We start from the raw sequence: 25,065 nt of genomic DNA on the forward strand, positions 1-25,065 counted from the left end.
CTCAGATTAAATATTTATTGCATTTTCCTTTTCCAAATGGGCGGTAATTTAGAATGCATACGATAGCACAGCTTCCCCCTGTGACCCTCAGTCTTCCCGCTCTTTCACTCAAACCCATCCCCTTTTCTTTTGTGTAACCAGCTGTCATATCTGTTCCGCCCGCTAGGGACGTTTTCCTTTATGATGTAATTTGTAATCAAGGTATGATTCATTCTGTGTACATGTAATTCTGTGTGATTAGTTAGGTATTTAGTAAATAAATAATTAAATCCAATTTTGTATTGCTGATTGAACTTGTTAGCCAGGGTTCGTGAAGATAACCAAGAATTTACAACTTTCAGATGAGACTGAATTAAGGTGACGATTAATATTGACTGCTATTGATGTAAAATACTACTAGGTCTTTAAGAGTTTATTCGGGAAGATAAAAACTCTATAAATATTATTTCTTGGTGCCCCGACTCTCTAGCTAATTACATTTACATGATTAGCTCAATCGGGTAATATTAATTACAGAGAAAGGATTTTATAGAATGTAGCATGTCATATCACTTAATCCGGCATAGCCAAAGACACGACAAAGTAATGAATGTATTTACGTGTTTGGACATCTTCCTTCGTTGTTTCTCTCTTTTGGACCCATGCCTTTGTGAAAAGGGTTCCGTTGGCCTTCTCCCGAGCTCTTAAGTGTAAGGCTCTGATTGTACACAAGAGGTCACAATGTTCTTGTCCTGTAGTCTGAAGCAGACTAACAGGGTATTGTTTACTTTCATTCCCAGGAAGAGGGGTACTCTGAACGCAGCTAATCAGCTGTGTTGATGATCCCCAGTGGGGTGATGAGAGCAGTGTAGTTGATGAGGATTTGAAGAGAGTAATAGGGTGGTCCTACTTAAATTCACTTTCTTAGATACAGTACTTAGAACAGCCACTCAGCCGTAACATTGATTGCTAGAGAAGCTACTTTGCCGTCTTCACCTCATCTTAACCAATGGAGATCTAGGCTGCAGCTAGAGTCCTTCTGGTCTGATATGTTAATTCCCAACTCATCCTTTATACACTGGCAAAAAGGGGGCGTTTCCATCATGCTGACACACTCTTTGAGCTCCCTCGAGCATGGCTATTTACTGGGCAATGTATCATCAAAACTATGATCTCGTTTAAAAACTAAAATCAAATTCATATTCATCAAATTCATATCTCAAAATCAAATTCATAAATATGATCATCATCTTGATATTTCCTACGCGTAAGGACGAAAACCTGACATATACAGTGTGTATACTGTTCAAGTTACAATATTTTTGTCAAAATGTTTTCTACCATTTTTAATGACATCACAAAATCAACATTAGTTTTCCATAGACCATCTCTCATCATTCCCCACATTCAGATGTTAGAAATATTGTCCCAGTGTTCACTTGTGGACATTAGAGTTTTTGGGCGGCAAAATGCCTCTTTAACAAAGGAACATTCCAATCACCACTACTAAAGACCAAAAAGAGTCCAATTTATTTACAATTTACAACTGGGCGTGAGGTGTCACAAAACCCCTACATCAATCCCTCCTCCCCTCTGCAGGTGAGAGGGATCTGGTAGATGTTGATCCATTGTAACCTGATCTGTGGATTCACACGGGAGAGTTATGACAGCCCTCAGATCCTCAAACAGTTCTACAGCTGTACCATCTGGGGCATCTTGAAGAGTCAGACTGGTTCACTGCTTGGTACTGTATGGCAACTGCTTGGCATGCGACCGCAAGGCGCTACAGAGAGTAGTGCATATGGCCCAGTAAATCACTGGGGCCGAGCCCCCTGCCATCCAGGACCTCTATATCAGGTAGTGTTAGAGGAAGGCCCAAAAAATTGGTCAAAGACTCCAGCCACCCCAGCCACAGACGGTTCTCTCTGCTACTATATGGCAAGCAGTACCAGTGCATAAAGTCTGGAACCAACAGGACCCTGAACAGCTTCTCCCCCCAAGCCATAAGACTTCTAAACAAGACTGCTAAATAGCTAATCAAATGGCTACCCGGACCTACTGCATTTACTCTATTTTGCATCAACTCTCTTTCACTGACTCTCTGCCTACACACTGGACACACACTACCCACACATACTTACACCCCAACACACACATACTACTAACGCCCACACACACATAACATGCACACACTAGCATACTGACGCCACACACACACACACACACACACTGCTGCTACTGTCTATTATCAATCCTGTTGCCTAGTCACTTTACCCCTACCTATATGTACAGCAGTGGAGGCTGCTGAGGGGAGGACAGCTCATAAAAATGTCTGGAATGGATTTTAATGTCTGGAATTGAGTGAATAGAATGGTAACAAACCATACACTTCCATTTACTCCATACAGGCCATTATTATGAGCCGTCCATAGCTACTTCAATTACCTAGTACCCCTGCATATTGACTCGGAACTTGTACTCCCTTTACGTAGCCATCTTATTTTTACTCTTATTTTTGTTCGTTATTCACTGTGTATTTATTCCTCGTCACAATTTCTATTTTTTATCTTATCTTTAACTCTGCATTGTTGGAAAAGGACTCGTAAGTAAGCATTTCACTGTTGGTCTACACCTGTTGTCTACGAAGCATGTGACAAATCAAATTTGATTCAATTTTGAGACTGACTCTTGGCCACTACAGCTTCCATCAAAATTCTAAAATGTGTGGTTGTTTCCATCTAGTGGGGATATAGTGATAGTACAACAGAACTGAAAAGGGGCCCCTTTTTTAATTATACAGCATTAATATTGACCATCATGTAAATGTGGAAATCGTTAAACGTGTTATGTGCATGATCACGCTGGTTACCCCTGTTTAATTCTAGAAAATCAGTGGAATAATAAATGATAATGAACATTAAACAAAGGTCATGGCACAAAAATAGAATTTGAAAAAGACAAAAAAAACTCCAATCTTTTTCTGACAACAAGCATGCAAGCAGGAACGTTGGTGCCAGACAGCTAAAATACAAACACACATGGGCAAACTGGAGCAGGCAATCAATCAAAAACACACACACGCACAATGGGCGGCACACACAGACAGGCAACCTGTCACCAGCCTCAGCCCCAGACTGATGAGAAGTACACAGCTGGTGGAGGTGTTCAACTAAGTGAGTGACAGAATGAGTGAGTGAGACCTGAGACCCGAACACTGTCTCTCCTGTCATCATGATACAACTGCTCATCAATAACTCGCTGTTTATTAAACAGGGTAAGAACAGCTCCTCATTCATTATTTCACACCTACATTATGATTCACTGACACATCATGGTGTATACCTGTACAGATACGTTCATACATATATTTTGGAGCAATGACGGTAGTTTGTGGCCATCAAAACATTATTTATTGTGTTATTGGTGTTGAAGTTTTTTTGTCACATACACAGATTTACAGATGTTATCGCAGGTGCAGCAAAATGCTTGTGTTTCTAGCTCAAACAGTGCAGTAATACCTATCAATAAAAAACAATACCCACATAATCCAATTGATTATGATTTTTTTTAAATAAGATAATAAGAAATATCAGAACGATCAATGTCAGAGTCCGGAATATAAATATATATACATACTGTATAATGTATATAAATATATATACAAATAATGGTGTGTATAGATAGTATGGACAGTATATGAACAGAAAAGCTGTATACTGAAGTAGCTATATATGATGAGGCATGAATACAGTATATACATATAAAGTGGGTAAATTAGTGTAAACATTATTAAAGTGACCAGTGTTCAATGACTATGTACATAGGGCAGCAGTCGCTAAGGTGCAGCGTAGAGTACCGGCTGGTAGCCGGCTAGTAACAGTGACTAAGGTTCACTGTAGGGTACTAGACGGAGGCCGGCTAGTGGTGACTGTTTAACAGTCTGATGGCCTAGAGATAAAAGCTGTTTATCAGTCTCTCAGTCCCAGCTCTGATGCACCTAATGTGGTCTTTTAAATGGGTATAGTATTAATTTGCTAAATGCTTATCAGTATGTTTGTAAAGTATTGTGATGAGAAGGCTGACAGAAAATGCTAAATGTCCACAAAAAATACTTAATAACACATTTAGGACATTCCATGTGTATAAAGTTCAGAATTAGTCTTTAAATCTCTAAAAATCTAGTGAAAAAACGATCCTGTCACTCTCAGCGTCACAGACACTATGTTGAAATGTGATAAAAGTTAATGTAACCTTTGCATGCATGGCCAGTCTTGATTGAAAGCAAACAGCACGTTTCCATATTGAAGGTAATAGATCAACAGTGAAATCCAGGGCTCATTATTCTCAGCACATACAGTACAATAGCCAGGCTGTCACTTCCTGGTGACTGGTCACAGCAGGACTGAGGGGGTGGATGGGGTTGAGAAGGTTTGGAGACAGTCAGGCAGGGGACTCTACCTGATTTAATGATAATGATATATCCTGGCTGAACCTTGGCTAGAATAACCTTGATGTGGATCAACTGAAATGCATGTAATTATATATGGCATGAAAGGCTACCCTTGATTATGTTTTTATACTGTATTAAGTGATCTTGTAAATGTCCCCATCCCACAACAACAGAGGTAATGTTTTGGGGTAAATGCAAGCTGTTTGAAATCAATATGTTTTTAAGTGGCTGTCTATTGTCTTTTCCCACCCCCACAGTACCGTTCCTGCCCCTAAACCAGTCGGAAGCATTCTGCAGCCAGTTTAAGAACGGCCATTGGTACTGCTATGTCCTCCTCGTTCTCTTCACCTTCACCCTGCCCCTGGGCATCGTGGGTAACGTGGCGGCGCTGTTCAACTACACCTGCTTCAGGAGGACACGTAGTCTGTCCACCAGCAACGTGTTCCTACTCAACCTGGCCATGTGTGACTCTGCCTGGATCCTCACCCTGCCCTTCACCATCTACTTCAGCCTCCAGAGGCCCTTCCTCAAGGACATCCAGACCTTCTGCCAACTCAAGAAGATCTTCTTCAACATCAACATCTACGGTAGTATTTTCTTCCTCACTCTGATCAGCTTCGATCGCTACGCCGGCACCGTGCACCCAATCAGCTCCCGCCGGTGGTGGGACGTAGGCAAAGCCAAGCTCTGCTCCGCCTGCGTCTGGGTCTTCCTCTTCCTGGGCTCCATCCCTGAACTCTTCTTGAACTTCGCTATCCAAAGACCGGAGAATGTGACTGTGTGCATGGACCACATCCAGGGTCCATTCGTCTATGTCAAAACCATTTCCATCATCAGGACTCTGGTGGGCTTCGCCCTGCCGTTCAGTGTCATGCTAGCCTTCTATGTGATGACAGTGCGGGTGTTACGAGGAATGCCCAGGGGAAAGAGAAGGGGTTGTGGCGGGTGTCAGTGGGTGGGGAAACCCCTGCTGCTCATCACCGCTGCCCTGCTGGTGTTCGTGGTGTCCTTCGTGCCCTACCACGTCATGATCATGACCCTGGTGTTCATGAGGATCCACGACCAGGTAACTCCCGCCAACGTGCACGTCCTCTATGCCTCCTATGAGTTCTTCGAGGCCATGTGCAGCGTGAGTAGCTGCCTGGACCCCATGCTGTACATCCTGGCCAGTGACAGGTTCCAGAGGAGACTGCAGGCCCTCAGGAGGGGCCACCACAGGGCGCTATGCTGCAGGCGTAGCAGGAGGGTAGAGGTGGAGGGCTGACAGCGGAAAGGGCCTTCTATTATAGTCAGCTTTATTCAATTCAATTCATTTAGTAAACTACAAAATAGTTTGATTGTTTTATTTGATGATCTAATAAGACACATATTAAGGGCCGGTGTTATGTGCAGGCGTTAGTGGGCCTGGCACACCTAACGTAACTCGTTGCCAACCAAATCAAATATTTAAATATTGATCATTTATTTTAATGATGTCATTTTGCTATCTCATCCTGGAATATACAAGGTCTTAGGTCATCTACCTTTGGCCGAAAGAGCAGGAACCCAGGCTTCATCAAATAAATTGGAAATACAGACATTGTCATCCTACAATAAACATGGTATAGACGGACCCACCGGTTGCCATCTAGGTTACAGAGAGCTGGTAGTCCCATCCACCAAACTACTGTACCAGGTGTGAAACAGGGAAGAGACTCTGGGGGTATGCTAACTTGGTATAAATCAGACCTAACCCACTCTATTAAATTAGTCAAAACAGAAGCATTTTACATCTGTCTAGAAATAAATAAGGAAATTAACTCAACGGAGCAAAATGTCCTCAAGTGTGCTACCAATTTCCCCCCTATAGAATCCCCATATTTTAATGATGACAGCTTCTCCTTCCTAGATGGGAAGATCAACCTTTGGCAGCTATTACAGCTGTGAGTCTATCTGGGTAAGTCTCTAAGAGCTTTGCACACAAGCTTTGTCAAGTTGGTTGTTAGACAGCCATTTTCAAATCTTGCCATATATTTTCAAGGCGATTTAAGTGTAACTAGGCCACTCAGGAATATTCAATGTTATGTTAGCAACTCCAGTGTATATTTGGCCTAGTGATTTGGGTTATTATCCTGCATCACGTTATTGTGAACCCACAACATGATGCAGCCACTATCATGCTTGAAAATATGAAGAGTGGTACTCAGTGATGTGTGGCGTTGGATTTGTTAAAGTTAATTTCTTTGCCACATTTTTTGCAGTATTACTTTAGTGCCTTGTTGCAAACCGGATGCATGTTTGGAATATTTTTACATCAGTACAGGCTTCACTCTTTTCACTCTGTCATTTAGGTTAGTATTGTTGAGTAGCTACAATGTTGTTGATTTATCCTCAATTTTCTCATATCACAACCATTAAGCTCTGTAAATGTTTTAAATCACCATTGCCCTTATGGTGAAAAACCTGAGCGGTTTCCATCCTCTCCGGCAACCGAGTTAGGAAAGACGCCTGCATCTTTGTAGTGACTGGGTGTATTGATACACCATCCAAAGTGTAATTAATAACTTCACTGTGCTCAAAGGGATATTCAATGTCTGCTATTTTTATTATTACCCATCTACCAATAGGTGCCCTTCTTTGTGAAGCTTTGGAAACCCCCAAACCCCCATGTTTTATTAATTTGTAAAAGTTTCTAACGACATAATTCCGCTTTGACATTATGGGGTATTGTGTGTAGGCCATTAACAGAAAATCGCAATTTAATCAATTTTAAATTCAGCCTATAACACAAAATAGGGGGAAAATCAAGGGGTGTGAATACTTTCAGAATTAACTGCAATTGTATGTATGGGGTACAGAGATGGGGTAATCATAAAAAAATGATGTTAACCACTATTACTCAACACAGAATGAGTCCATGCAACTTATGTGATTTGTTAAGCACATTTTTACTACTGAACTTATTTAGGGTTGCCATAAAAAAAGAGATTGAATACTTTTTGACTGAAGACATTTCAGCTTTTCATTTTTTGTAGATCGGTAGATCAGTGACACAAAATCTAAATTTGTATCCATTTTAAATTCAAGCTGTAACACCAAAATGTGAATTGTTTCAGGAAACGCGCGTCACTACATCACAGGAGCACCATTTGAACGTATGAACGTTTTTGGGGCAAAAATGCCTTCTGGAACATGTGAACTTTCATTTGCCTTAATAACAAACTTGTATGTCATCTGTAAATACGAATAAATTGTTAAATTACGAGCCTAGTTGGTTTAGCCATGGAAAAAGGCAGAAACCTTGTTGGGGAATAATCAGAATTAGTTGGTAACATAGGTAAGATGTTTTATATTCATCATATGTTTGTAAGTTACTTCTCATCAGAATGTTATTTTTGTATACTACTGTGGCGGGGTTGCAGTATCTGTTCTATGTCAAGACTAAGTTACTTGGGCCGGAGAGAGGGGAGAGGTCAAGCATGTATCTCTTGGCTCCACAATGTCTGTGTGCCAGTCAGTGTGTCTCTGTGATCTTGTCAAGATAGGTTGGATTTGATATATGGCTGTGATATGGAGGATTTGTTTATGGTTCTGAGTTTGAGAAAAGAACATAGTTTAGGAGACAAAGCTGAACGATAAATTATGCCTATGCTGTCTGGATATGTGTGTCTTTGCTATAAAGGATCTCAGTTGCAATGTGTAAGGGACTCTCAGAGAATTCATTGATAGACACTGAATTGATCTGAGAGTCACAGGGTTGTGATAGAGCTCATATAAGTAAAGATGGACTTTGTGAAAACTAACTCTGACTTGTGTGTGGTTTGCTCTCATGATTTGGTAAATAGAGGAAATTTCCACGACAACCTTCCCGCTAGCCATGATTAGCTGAGATAATGAGTAGGCTGGACATGCCGAGAGATGAGCTCGGATTGGTCTGCCATGTAGCACGCTTCTGTCTATAATATGAGCTTTCCACTATGTGTAGGTAATCCTTTCTAAAGCAGATATCACATAGTGGAACTCCATAAGCATTGCTCTCTACTTTTTGGAGGACCGAGTTTTGAAATCAGTTTAATTAGAGTATGATAGTTAAGGAGATGGAGAAAATTTTGGCGTTTGATTGCAAATAAAAGAGATCACACAGAAGGCTGTGTTGTATAAAACACCTGTCTACAGATTACATCTTCAAACTAAGGACAACCATGGCATCCGTGACAGAGGGAGAAGCATCCATCCATGTATGGATGTAAGAGAGTCTAGCTAGCTACATTTTCAGATATTACACGTTTCTAATTTAGGCAGAAAGTCAGAAATTCTACTGTTAGCTAGCTAGCTAACATTAGCTGTGTTGTAATATTATTCGTATCTCAGAGCCCTTTTAATTGATAGTTATAGCCTAATGTTAGCTAGCTAACATTGAACCTGGTTGGTTAGCTATGTACAGATTCATGCAGGTTAGTAACGTTATGAGTTGGGATTATGATTGATTGTTTAGCTAATGTTGTGGTAATTTCCTGTATTACTAAGTGAAAGGAGAGTTTTCAAACCACACACAAGTCAGAGTTATACTTTAAACTTCATATTTTAATCATATGAGCTTCACCATAGCCCTTTGACTCAGATCAATTCAGTGTCTATAAATTAATTCTGAGAGTGTCAACATAATGGCAACTGAGATCTTTTATAGCAAAGATCCACCCCTCTCAGGTCTTAGGAAAACTGCACAAAGGAAGACTTTTACTTGAGAGGAGTATCCCATAGCCAGACAGCATTAGCTATAAATTATCATTTAGTTTGCGTTCTAAGACAAGGTTCTAATCTTGTTCTTGGTACTTCATATTACCAAAACATTACCTCATCCAATGGCATATATCAATTGTCAATTCTAGATACTCCCATCTCAAATACACCCCTCCTGGACAAGCTCAAGGAGGAGAGTGAGCCTCTAGGTCTTATACTAGGTCAAGAGAAGGGCAACATCAGAGTGGACATACAATAGTTCCAGACACTGCCATACTCTTCCCCCAAATGGGAAAAGTAGGGAGTGACTGGTGTACAGACATTGTGGAGCCAACTAACTGGTTCCCCAGTAATCACGCCATCCCTTCACATGGTTTAGGAATAGTTACAGACACATTCACAGATAAGACAAGCCTGACCTCTCCCCTCTCTGGGCCCCAAGTAACTGAGCCCTAGCTGAGAAGGGATAACTGCAAACTGCCAACCCAATAGTCCAAAGAGATACATTCTAATGACAAGTATCTCACAAGCATATTATGAAAATAAAACATTTTTTCTATGTTACCCAACTAATTCTGATTCATCCCCAACACTAACTAGCTACATGTCTAAACAAAAGATGCAAGTAGCCATTTCAATAGAATGTTTATGATGTCACTGCGACAACTGTTGATAGCCAGAGCGAATTTACCAGCTACGTCTATCTACTCCGATTTCAGAGAACTCTCGCCTGAGTGTGCCAGAGCGCAGAATAACTGTCAAATTTACAAACGCTCAACACCCGTTGAATATGGCCGGTGTCAGTAAACATTGGCAAAAAAGTGTAATTAAATGTTTGCCAGCAGCACAGCTGCAGTCACCATCGCTCTGGATAACATAAACCAGCTCTGCTAGGGCGAGTAAAATGGTCAGAGTGAGCTGTTCTCTCATTTGTGTCTGGAAGTAGCTAGCCAACAATAGCCAGTTAGCTTGGGTGCTTGAGTGCTGTTATTAGGTCAGGACGCTCAGATCAGCCCTACTTTTCGGCCAGAGTGTCCAGTGTGCGCTCCGAGAGCAAAACACTCTGAATTTACAAACGGCCAATCTGACAACGCTCTGAGTTTAGAAAAGCCCAGAACCAACCCGTAGTATAAGCCAGCCTTTAGACTTTAAATATTTGATTGTTTAGTACATAGCCTCACGTGTGAATTCTTAAAGAGATGGGTGGGGCTAAAGCTTAAAAGGGTGTGAACGATGCTGAATGGGTGTAGACAAAGAAGAGTTCTCCAGTAGGTACCAAAACATTCAAGGGCCATTTTCTCAAAAGTGAGGTTACCAGTTTATCAACTTTCAAAGCAGAATTACTTTCCCATTGTTCCTCAAATGTAGTATATGATATACCATTTTATAGCTCTGAGTCTTTACTTTTATCCAATGTAAAAAACACTACTTCAAATCGAGCCGGTTGGCCACAAATGTGGAAAAAGTAAAGGGGTGTGAATGCTTTCTGAAGGCACTGTACCTGGAGGTGACAGCATTCCCACCCCAATATGCCAATATGCCCCCCTAGACACAACAAAAACGGGTCACAACTCCTACAGCTCTGTCACACGCTGGGTCTGTACAGAGTCAATGGTAGGCTTTAAGGGGACTCCTAGGGTAGGTACACCTACAGCTCATCCCTTGGCAGCAATACTGTAAATTACTTTGTCACTGACCTCAACCCAGTGCATTCACAGTAAGCCCACTGACACCCCTATCAGATCCCAGCAAATTCCCAGTCTACTTGAACAGAGCAATACTCAATCAGGAGGTATCAAACCAAAATTAATGCACCCTTGTTCTCTTTACGTGAAACATGTAAGCATCGCATGTATGTCACTAGTGCTCATGACATTTTGTAGCCGGTGATTGTCAAGCAAATAACTGCCGGTCTCACGGTAATTGACCGTTAATTAACATAAACACATTTATCATCCCAGAACGTTTGACCAAACGTCATACAATTTCAAGGCAATGCTACCAAATACTAATTGGGTGTATATAAACTTCTGACCCATTGGGTTTGTGATGAAAGAAATTAAAGCTGAAATAAATCATTCTCTACTATTATTCAGACATTTCACATTCTTAAAATAAAGTGGTGATCCTAACTGACCTAAGACAGGGAATTTTTAATAGGATTGAATGTCAGGAATTGTGAAAAACTGAGTTTAAATGTATTTGGCTAAGGTGTATGTAAACTTCCGTCTGTGTTGAGCGCTTAACAAAGAAACAGGTCCACCTATATGCTTAATTTAGAGTTATTTATACAACTTTAGTTGTGATACAAACGTTGGGCTATATGTTTAGATTTTTTTATACATTCTAAGGCATCATGTGACTAATGATGATTTCTTTTTAAAGTTGCATGGAAGGCATGAGCTCTGCTTTGTTTTTTTGTGGAGGCTGCACACATTTCCTCTGTCTCTCATTAAAAACTTGACAAGCACTTGATAATCCCTTGAATTTGAGGTGGCATCCCCTTTGTGTGGCCGTAATGCCCTCTAAAAAAATGCATGCCTTTTGCGGCCAGTGTCCGTTGTACCCTTGGGCTGAATATAATAATTATAATTCCCTTCTCCCGGCTGCGTGCTTCGAAGCACCTCTCACTCACATGGCTCTCTCAGATATCTCAATTCTTATTAGCCAATGCCCGTCACGTTATTGGGTCCTTCTCATAGCCATCTCAGGTCCTCTCACAAGTGAAGACAAACACATTGTCCTAATCGAAATCCAAGGCGCATATTCAAGGTGATGGAAGAACTGTCCACATTTACTTTTCCACTGCCAACAAGATGAGTAAGCCTAAAGAACAGCAAAACGCACAAGCCTCTGTCAATCTACTATCCCCCACAGTACAAAAGTGAACCTATTCTATGGGTCAACTTGTCCTTTGACAAGCTTTGATTATGTACAGACTCAGTAAGCATTGATAGGCATAGGTAGGCAGACCTGGCTCTCTCTCTCTCGAGAAGACAGGCTATGTGCACACTACAGTATGTTCTATGTGCAAAATGTGGAAACTATGCTGAACTTCCTAACCTCCTGCCAAATGTATGTATCAAGGCACAAGGTGAGATCCAAATGCAGACACAGGAGGCAGATGGTTGGAGTCTTACAATGTTTATGAATCCAAAGAGATGGGCAAGAGAATGGTCGTGGACAGGCAAAAGGTCAAAACCAGATCAGAGTCCAGGAGGTACAGAGTGGCAGACAGGCAGAATGGTCAGGCAGGCAGGTACAAAGTCCAGAAACAGGCAAGGGTCAAAACCGGAGGACTAGAAAAAGGAGAATGCAAAAAGCAGAATGGGAAAAACGCTGGTTAACTTGGAAACATACAAGACGAACTGGCACAGAGAGACAGGAAACACAGGGATAAATAAACTGGGGAAAATAAGCGACATCTGGAGGGGGTGAAGACAATCACTAGGACAGGTGAAGCAGATCAGGGCGTGACATTATGACCATATTAGAGAGACATATTTCCCTCAGATTACACAGACCCACAAATTATTTGAAAACAAATCCAATTTTGATAAAAGTCTTGAAGGAGTTCCCACATATGCTGAGCAATGGTTGGCTGCTTTTCCATCACTCTGCGGTGCAACTCATCCCAAACCATCTCAATTTGGTTGAGTGTGATTGTGGTGGCCAGGTCATCTGATGCAGCACTCCATCACTCTTCTTGGTCAAATACCCTTACACAGCCTGGAGGTGTGTTTTGGGTCATTGTCCTGTTGAAAAACAGATGATAGTCCCACAAAGCGCAAAAAGATGGGATGGTGTATCGCTGCAGAATGCAGCTCTTTGGTCTTGGCCATAATGGATTTTGGAGTGTGACTGTTTGAGATTGTGGTAACAAGTTCAAACAGGTGCCATTAGTACAGGTAACGAGTGGAGGACAGAGGAGCCTCTTAAAGAAGAAGTTACAGGTCTGTGAGAGCCAGAAATCTTGCTTGTTTGTAGGTGACCAAATACTTATTTTCCACCATAATTTGCAAATAAATTCATAAAAAATCCTACAATGTGATTTTCTGGATTTTTTTTCTCATTTTGTCTGTCATAGTTGAAGTCAAATCAAATCAAATCAAATCTTATTTGTCACATACACATGGTTAGCAGATGTTAATGCGAGTGTAGCGAAATGCTTGTGCTTCAAGTTCCGACAATGCAGTAATAACCAACAAGTAATCTAACTAACAATTCCAAAACTACTGTCTTGTACACAGTGTAAGGGGATAAAGAATATGTACATAAGGATATATGAATGAGTGATGGTACAGAGCAGCATAGGCAAGATACAGTAGATGGTATCGAGTACAGTACACAGTGCCTTGCGAAAGTATTTGGCCCCCTTGAACTTTGCGACCTTTTGCCACATTTCAGGCTTCAAACATAAAGATATAAAACTGTATTTTTTTGTGAAGAATCAACAACAAGTGGGACACAATCATGAAGTGGAACGACATTTATTGGATATTTCTAACTTTTTTAACAAATCAAAAACTGAAAAATTGGGCGTGCAAAATTATTCAGCCCCCTTAAGTTAATACTTTGTAGCGCCACCTTTTGCTGCGATTACAGCTGTAAGTCGCTTGGGGTATGTCTCTATCAGTTTTGCACATCGAGAGACTGACATTTTTTCCCATTCCTCCTTGCAAAACAGCTCGAGCTCAGTGAGGTTGGATGGAGAGCATTTGTGAACAGCAGTTTTCAGTTCTTTCCACAGATTCTCGATTGGATTCAGGTCTGGACTTTGACTTGGCCATTCTAACACCTGGATATGTTTATTTTTGAACCATTCCATTGTAGATTTTGCTTTATGTTTTGGATCATTGTCTTGTTGGAAGACAAATCTCCGTCCCAGTCTCAGGTCTTTTGCAGACTCCATCAGGTTTTCTTCCAGAATGGTCCTGTATTTGGCTCCATCCATCTTCCCATCAATTTTAACCATCTTCCCTGTCCCTGCTGAAGAAAAGCAGGCCCAAACCATGATGCTGCCACCACCATGTTTGACAGTGGGGATGGTGTGTTCAGCTGTGTTGCTTTTACGCCAAACATAACATTTTGCATTGTTGCCAAAAAGTTCAATTTTGGTTTTATCTGACCAGAGCACCTTCTTCCACATGTTTGGTGTGTCTCCCAGGTGGCTTGTGGCAAACTTTAAACGACACTTTTTATGGATATCTTTAAGAAATGGCTTTCTTCTTGCCACTCTTCCATAAAGGCCAGATTTGTGCAATATACGACTGATTGTTGTCCTATGGACAGAGTCTCCCACCTCAGCTGTAGATCTCTGCAGTTCATCCAGAGTGATCATGGGCCTCTTGGCTGCATCTCTGATCAGTCTTCTCCTTGTATGAGCTGAAAGTTTAGAGTGACGGCCAGGTCTTGGTAGATTTGCAGTGGTCTGATACTCCTTCCATTTCAATATTATCGCTTGCACAGTGCTCCTTGGGATGTTTAAAGCTTGGGAAATCTTTTTGTATCCAAATCCGGCTTTAAACTTCTTCACAACAGTATCTCAGACCTGCCTGGTGTGTTCCTTGTTCTTCATGATGCTCTCTGCGCTTTTAACGGACCTCTGAGACTATCACAGTGCAGGTGCATTTATACTGAGACTTGATTACACACAGGTGGATTGTATTTATCATCATTAGTCATTTAGGTCAACATTGGATCATTCAGAGATCCTCACTGAACTTCTGGAGAGAGTTTGCTGCACTGAAAGTAAAGGGGCTGAATAATTTTGCACGCCCAATTTTTCAGTTTTTGATTTGTTAAAAAAGTTTGAAATATCCAATAAATGTCGTTCCACTTCATGATTGTATCCCACTTGTTGTTGATTCTTCACAAAAAAATACAGTTTTATATCTTTATGTTTGAAGCCTGAAATGTGGCAAAAGGTCGCAAAGTTCAAGGGGGCCGAATACTTTCGCAAGGCACTGTATACATATGAGATGAGTATGTAAACAAAGTGGCATAGTTAAAGTGGTTAGTGATACATGTATTACATAAGGATACAGTCGATGATATAGAGTACAGTATATACGTATGCATACGAGATGAATAATGTAGGGTAAGTAACATTATATAAGGTAGCATTGTTTAAAGTGGCTAGTGATATATTTACATAATTTCCCATCAATTCCCATTATTAAAGTGGCTGGAGTTGAGTCAGTGTCAGTGTGTTGGCAGCAGCCACTCAATGTTAGTGGTGGCTGTTTAACAGTCTGATGGCCTTGAGATAGAAGCTGTTTTTCAGTCTCTCGGTCCCAGCTTTGATGCACCTGTACTGACCTCGCCTTCTGGATGATAGCGGGGTGAACAGGCAGTGGCTCGGGTGGTTGATGTCCTTGATGATCTTTATGGCCTTCCTGTGACATCGGGTGGTGTAGGTGTCCTGGAGGGCAGGTAGTTTGCCCCCGGTGATGCGTTGTGCAGACCTCACTACCCTCTGGAGAGCCTTACGGTTGAGGGCGGAGCAGTTGCCGTACCAGGCGGTGATACAGCCCGCCAGGATGCTCTCGATTGTGCATCTGTAGAAGTTTGTGAGTGCTTTTGGTGACAAGCCAAATTTCTTCAGCCTCCTGAGGTTGAAGAGGCGCTGCTGCGCCTTCTTCACAATGCTGTCTGTGTGAGTGGACCAATTCAGTTTGTCTGTGATGTGTATGCCGAGGAACTTAAAACTTGCTACCCTCTCCACTACTGTTCCATCGATGTGGATAGGGGGGTGTTCCCTCTGCTGTTTCCTGAAGTCCACAATCATCTCCTTAGTTTTGTTGACGTTGAGTGTGAGGTTATTTTCCTCACACATAGGTTATTTACCTATGATGAAAATTACAGGCCTGTCTCATCTTTTTAAGTGGGAGAACTTGCACAATTGGTGGCTGACTAAATACTTTTTTGCCCCACTGTATTGAAGCAACATCTCAAGACCAGTCAGGAAGTTGAAGCTTGGTCGCAAATGGGTCTTCCAAATGGACAATGACCCCAAGCATACTTCCAAAGTTGTGGCAAAATGGCTTAAGGACAACAAAGTCAAGGTATTGGAGCGGCCATCACAAAGCCCTGACCTCAATCCCATAGAAAATGTGGGGGCAGAACTGAAAAAGCGTGTGCTAGCAAGGAAGCCTACAAACCTGACTCAGTTACACCAGCTCTGTCAGGAGTAATGGACAAAATTCACCAACTGATTGTGGGAAGCTTGTGGACGGCTACCCGAAACGTTTATACCCAAGTTAAACCATTTAAAGGCAATGTTACCAAATACTAATTGAGTGTATGTAAACATCTGACCCACTGGGAATGTGATGAAAGAAATACAAAAGCTGAAATAAATCATTCTCGCTAGTATTATTCTGACTTTTCACATTCTTAAAATAAAGTGGTGATCCTAACTGACCTAAGACAGGGAATTTTTATTTGGATTAAATGTCAGGAATTGGAAAAACTGTGTTTAAACGTATCTGGCTAAGGTGTATGTAAACTTCTGACTTCAACTGTACATGACATGTATTAATTACACTGCTAGAATGTTGCATTCGGAATGACTGCTCATTAGCTTGAAGCGGGGGTCCATCGAGGCCCAGCGGTTCTAGTTTTAAAAGTAATTGTGCAGCGCATGCACACGTAGGAGGTCCTGTCAAGAAAATGTGCCCCAATGGAAATCAAACACCTGTCCAACTGATTAGTTCTGGTGCTGGCCATGCACACATTGCCATGTCATTCAGAGAGATTGTCTCTCACAAAATAAATGCCAACCAAGGAGGGAGAGGGGGGAAATTCTACCTTTGTCAAGTGTCTGTGTTTATCTATAGAGCAGGATAGATGATGCATTGTGCCATTGATACCTACAGTGAGGTAAAAAAAAGTATTTGATCCCCTGCTGATTTTGTACGTTTGCCCACTGACAAAGAAATGATCCGTCTATAATTTTAATGGTAGGTTAATTTGAACAGTGAGAGAGTGTTCAAAAAATCCAGAAAAACGCTTGTCAAAAATGTTATGAATTGATTTGCATTTTAATGAGGGAAATATGTATTTGACCCCTCTGCAAAACATGACTTAGTACTTGTTGGCAAAACCCTTGTTGGCAATCACAGAGGTCAGATGTTTCTTGAAGTTGGCCACCAGGTTTGCACACATCTCAGGAGGGATTTTGTCCCACTCCTCTCTGAAGATCTTCTCCAAGTCATTAAGGTTTCGAGGCTGATGTTTGGCAACTCGAACCTTCAGCTCCCTCCACAGATTTTCTACGGGATTAAGGTCTGGAGACTGGCTAGGCCACTCCAGGACCTTAATGTGCTTCTTCTTGAGCCACTCCTTTGTTGCCTTGGCCGTGTGTTTTGGGTCATTGTCATACTGGAATACCCATCCACGACCCATTTTCAATGCCCTGGCTGAGGGAAGGAGGTTCTCACCCAAGATTTAACAGTACATGTCCCCGTCCATCGTCCCTTTGATGTGGTGTAGCTGTCCTGTACCCTTAGCATAAAAACACCCCCAAAGCATAATGTTTCCACCTTCATGTTTGACGGTGGGGATGGTGTTCTTAGGGTCATAGGCAGCATTCCTCCTCCTCCAAACATGGCGAGTTGAGTTGATGCCAAAGAGCTCCATTTTGGTCTCATCAGACCACATCACTTTCACCCAGTTGTCCTCTGAATCATTCAGATGTTCATTGGCAAACTTCAGACGGGCATGTATATGTGCTTTCTTGAGCAGGGGGACCTTGCGGGCGCTGCAGGATTTCAGTCCTTCATGGCGTAGTGTGTTACCAATTGTTTTCTTGGTGACTATTGTCCCAGCTGCCTTGAGATCATTGACAAGATCCTCCCATGTAGTTCTGGAATGATTCCTCACCGTTCTCATGATCATTGCAACTCCACGAAGTGAGATCTTGCATGGAGCCCCAGGCCGAGGCAGATTGACAGTTCTTTTGTGTTTCTTCCATTTGCGAATAATCGCATCAACTGTTGTCACGTTCTCACCAAGCTGCTTGGCGATGGTCTTGTAGCCCATTCCAGCCTTGTGTAGGTCTACAATCTTGTCCCTGACATCCTTGGAGAGCTCTTTGGTCTTGGCCATGGTGGAGAGTTTGGAATCTGATTGCTTCTGTGGACAGGTGTCTTTTTTACAGGTAACGAACTGAGATTAGGAGCACGAAGTGCAAAATTAGCAGGGGACCAAATACTTTTCCCCTCACTGTATATATTAGTGTCAAAACACTTTGAAAATATTATATTCCAGAAAACAGACGTTCAAATTGGGGCCCTTGCTAGAATGTAACATCTTCAAGATGAAACAGTAAATAGAAATAGTAATTCTGTAGTTGGGGGACAACAATATCCTTTAATATGGGGCGGCAGGTAGCCTAGTTAGGGCGTTGGGCCAGTAACTGCTAGAGTGAATCCCCGAGCTGACAAGAATCGTTCTGCCCCTGAACAAGGCAGTTAACCCACTGTTCCTATGCCGCCATTATAAATAAGAATTTGTTCTTAACTGACTTGCCTAGTTAAATAAAGGTTATATTAAATACATTTAAAATAAAAATATCAGAGCTGCACGAATACAGAATAACCTGCTGTATTTACAGACTGTTATTGCCACAGTCTTCCAGGGGGATAGAAACACCAACTGATCAAATATTTTACTGGCAGTGACAGGGCGCCGAGCTGGACATGGAAAAATTAGTCAAATCAATCTAGGCATAATGAGATCAAATAGAGCTTTTAAAAAACAACATTTGATCACTTTACTTGAGGATATCTGTATTGATACATACAGCCTTCAGATAGCCAACCCTCCATGTGTTACACCTTCTCCTTTTCTATACCACACATTATATATTGCCAGCAGCATACCACCCTCTATCTCACTGCTGGCCTGCTTCTGAAGCTAAGACAGGGTTGGTCCTAGTCAGTCCCTGGATGGGAGACCAGATGCTGCTGGAAGTGGTATTGGAGGGCCAGTAGGAGGCACCCTTTCCTATGGTCTCAAAAATATATATCCCAATGCCCCAGGGAAGTGATTGGGCACATTGCCGTGTGCCGTCTTTTAGATGGGACGTTAAACGGGTGTCCTGACAGTCTGTGGTCACTAAAGGTCATATTGCACTTATTGTAAGAGTAGGGGTGTTAACCCTGGTGTCCTGGCTAAATTCCCAATCTGGCCTTCATACCATCATAGTCACCTAATCATCGCCAGTTTACAATTGGCTCATTCATCCCCTGGAACTATTCCCCAGGTCATTGCTGTAAAAAAGAATGTGTTCTCAGTTAACTTACTGGGCAAAAAAAAATAACCCAATTAATTTACATGCTGTTGGGTCTTTAACTGGGTGTCCTGTTTTGGGGTATTGCACCATCAAAGTGGTTGTTAGTCCACTCACACACATAAAAGTTTTACGTGTTACTGTAGCTTTGTTGCCAACCTTACTTTGCTACCTGACAACTTTACGTTTTTTTCTTTTTAGTTTCCGTTTATATTTTAGTTTTTCCCTCACTCCACTTTTTTTCTTTCAACTTTTCCCCTCCGGATGCTTTATCTGGACGTGGTTCGTCAGGACCTCCAACAGCCGAAGCTAAGTAGTAACATTAACATGATGCCATCTAAATTGCAGTCGCTGTACTCATAATATACAGGGGAACAGTCGCCTTACGGCGAGGATAGCTGTGCTGCAAGCCCAGCTTCAGACGCAATTGTTAGGCAAGGGTAATTTCAGTGTAGGAAAGGATGAAACAGCGTCTTTGCCACCAGTAAGTACATATAGTAGTATAAATCTCCTCGCAGGGTCCTCGCAGCCGGACAACTTTCTCATGGCTTCTGGAGGGAAATGCTGTAGGAATGCTCAACCGGTGTCGCTCATTCAGCCGACAGAACCTTTCAACCGGTTTTCCCCATTAAGCATTGAGTCTGAGGCCGAGCCTTCTCTTGGGGGTCTGAGACGCCGAAGCCTCCCACCATTAGCTCTGACAAATTGAAAACGCTAGGTCATTGGCGACTCCATTACCCGCAGTATTAGACTTAAAAAGAATCATCCAGCGATCATACACTGTTTACCAGGGGGCAGGGCAGCCGACGTTAAGGCTAATCTGAAGATGGTGCTGGCTAAAGCTAAAACTGGCGAGTGTAGAGAGTATAGAGATATTGTTATCCATGTCGGCACCAACGATGTTAGGATGAAACAGTCAGAGGTCACCAAGCGCAACATAGCTTCAGCGTGTAAATCAGCTAGAAAGATGTGTCGGCATCGAGTAATTGTCTCTGGCCCCCTTCCAGTTAGGGGGAGTGATGAGCTCTACAGCAGAGTCCCACAACTCAATTGCTGGTTGAAAACTGTTTTCTGCCCCTGCCAAAAGATAGAATTTGTAGATAATTGGCCCTCTTTCTGGGACTCACCCACAAACAGGACCAAGCCTGGCCTGCTGAGGAGTGACGGACTCCATCCTAGCTGGAGGGGTGCTCTCATCTTATCTACCAACATAGAGCCCTGTCTAACTCCTCTAGCTCCACAATGAAATAGGGTGCAGGCCAGGCTGTTAGCCAGCCTGCCAGCTTAGTGGAGTCTGCCACTAGCACAGTCAGTGTAGTCAGCTCAGCTATCACCATTGAGACCGTGTCAGTGCCTCGACCTAGGTTGGGCAAAACTAAACATGGCGGTGTTCGCCTTAGCAATCTCACTAGTATAAAGACCTCCTCCATTCCTGCCATTATTGAAAGAGATTGTGATACCTCACATCTCCAAATAGGGCTACTTAAAACCTGTTGCGACGACCAAACCCGGATCCGGGATTCCTAAGCTCATTACCATAACGCAACGTTAACTATTCATGAAAATCGCAAATGAAATGAAATAAATATGCTAGCTCTCAAGCTTAGCCTTTTGTTAACAACACTGTCATCTCAGATTTTCAAAATATGCTTTTCAACCATAGGAAAACAATCATTTGTGTAACAGTAGCTAGCTAGCGTAGCATTTAGCGTTAGCATTAGCGTTAGCATTTAGCAGGCAACTATCACAAAAACAAGTAAAGCCTTCAAATAAAATAACTTACCTTTGAAGAACTTCTGATGTTTTAAATGAGGAGACTCTCAGTTAGATAGCAGATGCTCAGTTTTTCCAAAAAGATTCTTTGTGTATTAGAAATAGCTCCGTTTTGTACATCACATTTGGCTACCAAAAAAAAAAAAAAAAAAAAAAAAAAAACGAAAATTCAACTTTTTTCCAAATTAACTCCATAATATCGACTGAAACATGGCAAACGTGGTTTAGAATCAATCCTCAAGGTGTTTTTCCACATATCTCTTCAATGATATATCCTTCGTGGAAGCCTGGTTTCTCCTTGCTCTCAAATGGAAAAATAATTGCACCTGGCTTTACGCTCCAATTTCGACGCAGGGACACCAGGCGGACACTTGGAAAATGTAGTCTCTTATGGTCAATCTTCCAATGATATGCCTACAAATACGTCACAATGCTGCTAACACTTTGGGGGAACTACAGAAAGTGTAGGCTCATTCCTTGCGCAATCACAGCCATATAAGGAGACAATGGAAAACAGAGCTTCAGAAATTCTGCTCATTTCCTGGTTGACGCATCATCTTGGTTTCGCCTGTAGAATGAGTTCTGGGGCACTTACAGACAATATCTTTGCAGATTCTGAAACTTCAGAGTGTTTTCTTTCAAAAACTGTCAAGAATATGCATAGTCGAGCATCTTTTCGTGACAAAATATCGCGCTTAAAACGGGAACGTTTTTTATCCAAAAATGAAATAGCGCCCCTAGAGATCAAAGAGGTTAATGTTAGATCCCTCACTTCAAAGGCAGTTATAGTCAATGAACTAATCACTGATCATAATCTTGATGTGATTGGCCTGACTGAAACATGGCTTAAGCCTGATGAATTTACTGTGTTAAATGAGGCCTCACCTCCTGGTTACACTAGTGACCATATCTTCAGTGCATCCCACAAAGGCGGAGGTGTTGCTAACATTTACGATAGCAAATTTCAATTTACAAAAAAATAAATGACGTTTTCGTCTTTTGAGCTTCTAGTCATGAAATCTATTCAGCCTACTCAATCACTTTTTATAGCTACTGTTTACAGGACTCCTGGGCCATATACAGCGTTCCTCACTGAGTTCCCTGAATTCCTATCGGACCTTGTAGTCATAGCAGATAATATTTTTTTTGTGATTTTAATATTCACATGGAAAAGTCCACAGACCCACTCCAAAAGGCTTTCGGAGCCATCATCGACTCAGTGGGTTTAGTCCAACATGTCTCTGGACCTACTCACTGTCACAGTCATACTCTGGACCTAGTTTTGTCCCATGGAATAAATGTTGTGGATCTTAATGTTTTTCCTCATAATCCTGGACTATTGGACCACCATTTTATTACGTTTGCAATCGCAACAAATAATCTGCTCAGACCCCAACCAAGGAGCATCAAAAGTCGTGCTATAAATTCTCAGACAACACAAAGATTCCTTGATGCCCTTCCAGACTCCCTCTGCCTACCCAAGGACGTCAGAGGACAAAAATCAGTTAACCACCTAACTGAGGAACTCAATTTAACCTTGCGCAATACCCTAGATGCAGTTGCACCCCTAAAAACTAAAAACATGTCATAAGAAACTAGCTCCCTGGTATACCGAAAATACCCAAGCTTGAAAAGACAGTACCGTGCAGCATCGAAGAGCCCTCACTGCTGCCTGATCATCCTATTTCCAACTTAATTGAGGAAAATAAGAACAATCCTAAATTTATTTTTGATACTGTCGCAAAGCTAACTAAAAAGCAGCATTCCCAAAGTAAGGATGGCTTTCACTTCAGCAGTAGTAAATTCATGAACTTCTTTGAGGAAAAGATCATGATCATTAGAAAGCAAATTACGGACTCCTCTTTAAATCTGCGTATTCCTCCAAATCTCAGTTGTCCTGAGTCTGCACAACTCTGCCAGGACCTAGGATCAAGAGAGACGCTCAAGTGTTTTAGTACTATATCTCTTGACACAATGATGAAAATAATCATGGCCTCTAAACCTTCAAGCTGCATACTGGACCCTATTCCAACTAAACTACTAAAAGAGCTGCTTCCTGTGCTTGGCCCGCCTATGTTGAACATAATAAACAGCTCTCTATCCACCAGATGTGAACCAAACTCACTAAAAGTGGCAGTAATAAAGCCTCTCTTGAAAAAGCCAAACCTTGAAAATATAAAAATCTATCGGCATATATCGAATCTTCCATTCCTCTCAAAACATTTAGAAAAAGCTATTGCGCAGCAACTCACTGCCTTCCTGAAGACAAACAATGTATACGAAATGCTTCAGTCTGGTTTTAGACCCCATCATAGCACTGAGACTGCACTTGTGAAGGTGGTAAATTACCTTTTAATGGCATCAGACCGAGGCTCTGTCTTCGTGCTCCTAGACCTTAGTGCTGCTTTTGATACCATCGATCACCACATTCTTTTGGAGAGATTGGAACGCCAAATTGGTCTACACAGACAAGTTCTGGCCTGGTTTAGATCTTATCTGTCGGAAAGATATCAGTTTGTCGGTGTTCCTAAAGGTTCAGTTTTAGGACCACTATTATTTACCTCTTGGGGATGTCATTGGAAAACATAATTTTAACTTTCACTGCTATGCGGATGACACACAGCTGTACATTTCAATTAAACATGGTGAAGCCCCAAAATTGCCCTCGCTAGAAGCCTGCGTTTCAGACATAAGGAAGTGGATGGCTGCAAAACTCGGACAAAACAGAGATGCTTGTTTTAGGTCCCAAGAAACAAAGAGATCTTCTGTTGAAACTGACAATTAATCTTGATGGTTGTACAGTCGTCTCAAATAAAACTGTGAAGGACCTCAGCGTTACTCTGGACCCTAATCTCTCTTTTGACGAACATATCAAGACTGTTTCAAGGACAGCTTTTTTCCATCTACGTAACATTGCAGAAATCAGAAACTTTGTCCAAAAATTATGCAGAAAAATTAATCCATGCTTTTGTTACTTCTAGGTTAGACTACTGCAATGCTTTACTTTCCGGCTAAAGCACTAAATAAACTTCAGTTAGTGCTAAATACGGCTGCTAGAATCCTGACTAGAACCAAATAATTTGATCATATTACTCCAGTGCTAGCCTCCCTACACTGGCTTCCTGTTAAGGCAAGGGCTGTTTTACAGCTAACCCACAAAGCATTACATGGGCTTGCTCCTACCTATCTTTCTGATTTGGTCCTGCCGTACATACCTACACGTACGCTACGGTCACAAGACGCAGGCCTCCTAATTGTCCCTAGAATTTCTAAGCAAACAGCTGGAGGCAGGGCTTTCTCCTATAGAGCTCAATTTTTATGGAATGGTCTGCCTACCCATGTGAGAGACGCAGACTCGGTCTCAACCTTTAAGTCTTTACTGAAGACTCCTCTCTTCAGTGGGTCATATGATTGAGTTAGGTCTGGCCCAGGAGTGTGAAGGTGAACGGAAAGGCTCTGGAGCCTTTGCTGCCTCTGCCTGGCCGGTTCCCCTCTCTCCACTGGGATTCTCTGCCTCTAACCCTATTACAGGGGCTGAGTCACTGGCTTACTGGTGCTCTTTCATGCCGTCCCTAGGAGGGGTGCGTCACTTGAGTGGGTTGAGTCACTGACGTGATCTTCCTGTCTGGGTTGGCGCCCCCCCCTGTGGCGGAGATCTTTGTGGGCTATACTCGGCCTTGTCTCAGGATGGTAAGTTGGTGGTTGAAAATATCCCTCTAGTGGTGTGGGGGCTGTGCTTTGGCAAAGTGGGTGGGGTTATATCATTCCTGTTTGACCTGTCCGGGGGTATCATCGGATGGGGCCACAGTGTCTCCTGACCCCTCCGGTCTCAGCCTCCAGTATTTAT

At 42.1% G+C, this 25,065-nt stretch overlaps 2 protein-coding genes across 2 annotated transcripts in view; one reads left to right on the forward strand and one right to left on the reverse strand.

Moving 5' to 3' along the window:
* The window catches only part of LOC139415659 (transmembrane protein 117-like), a 93,027-nt gene that overhangs the window by 59,574 nt on the left and 8,388 nt on the right, over positions 1-25,065 (reverse strand). The window lies entirely within an intron of this gene.
* Positions 1,597-5,693, forward strand: LOC139414019 (P2Y purinoceptor 1-like). The gene is made up of 2 exons (XM_071161898.1): positions 1,597-1,723; positions 4,687-5,693. Exons 1-2 carry the CDS (start codon positions 1,597-1,599, stop codon positions 5,691-5,693), a joined length of 1,134 nt encoding a protein of 377 aa, XP_071017999.1.

The sequence above is a fragment of the Oncorhynchus clarkii genome, chromosome 1, assembly GCF_045791955.1.
Source record: "Oncorhynchus clarkii lewisi isolate Uvic-CL-2024 chromosome 1, UVic_Ocla_1.0, whole genome shotgun sequence".
Taxonomy (NCBI): domain Eukaryota; kingdom Metazoa; phylum Chordata; class Actinopteri; order Salmoniformes; family Salmonidae; genus Oncorhynchus; species Oncorhynchus clarkii.

Bases quoted from the DNA above. Each gene is read 5' to 3' on its own strand.
- LOC139414019 (XM_071161898.1), top strand. From the start codon at position 1,597: ATGTTGATCCATTGTAACCTGATCTGTGGATTCACACGGGAGAGTTAT. The intron at 1,724-4,686 runs GTACTGTATGGC...CCACCCCCACAG, and splicing joins TCAGACTGGTTCACTGCTTG to TACCGTTCCTGCCCCTAAAC.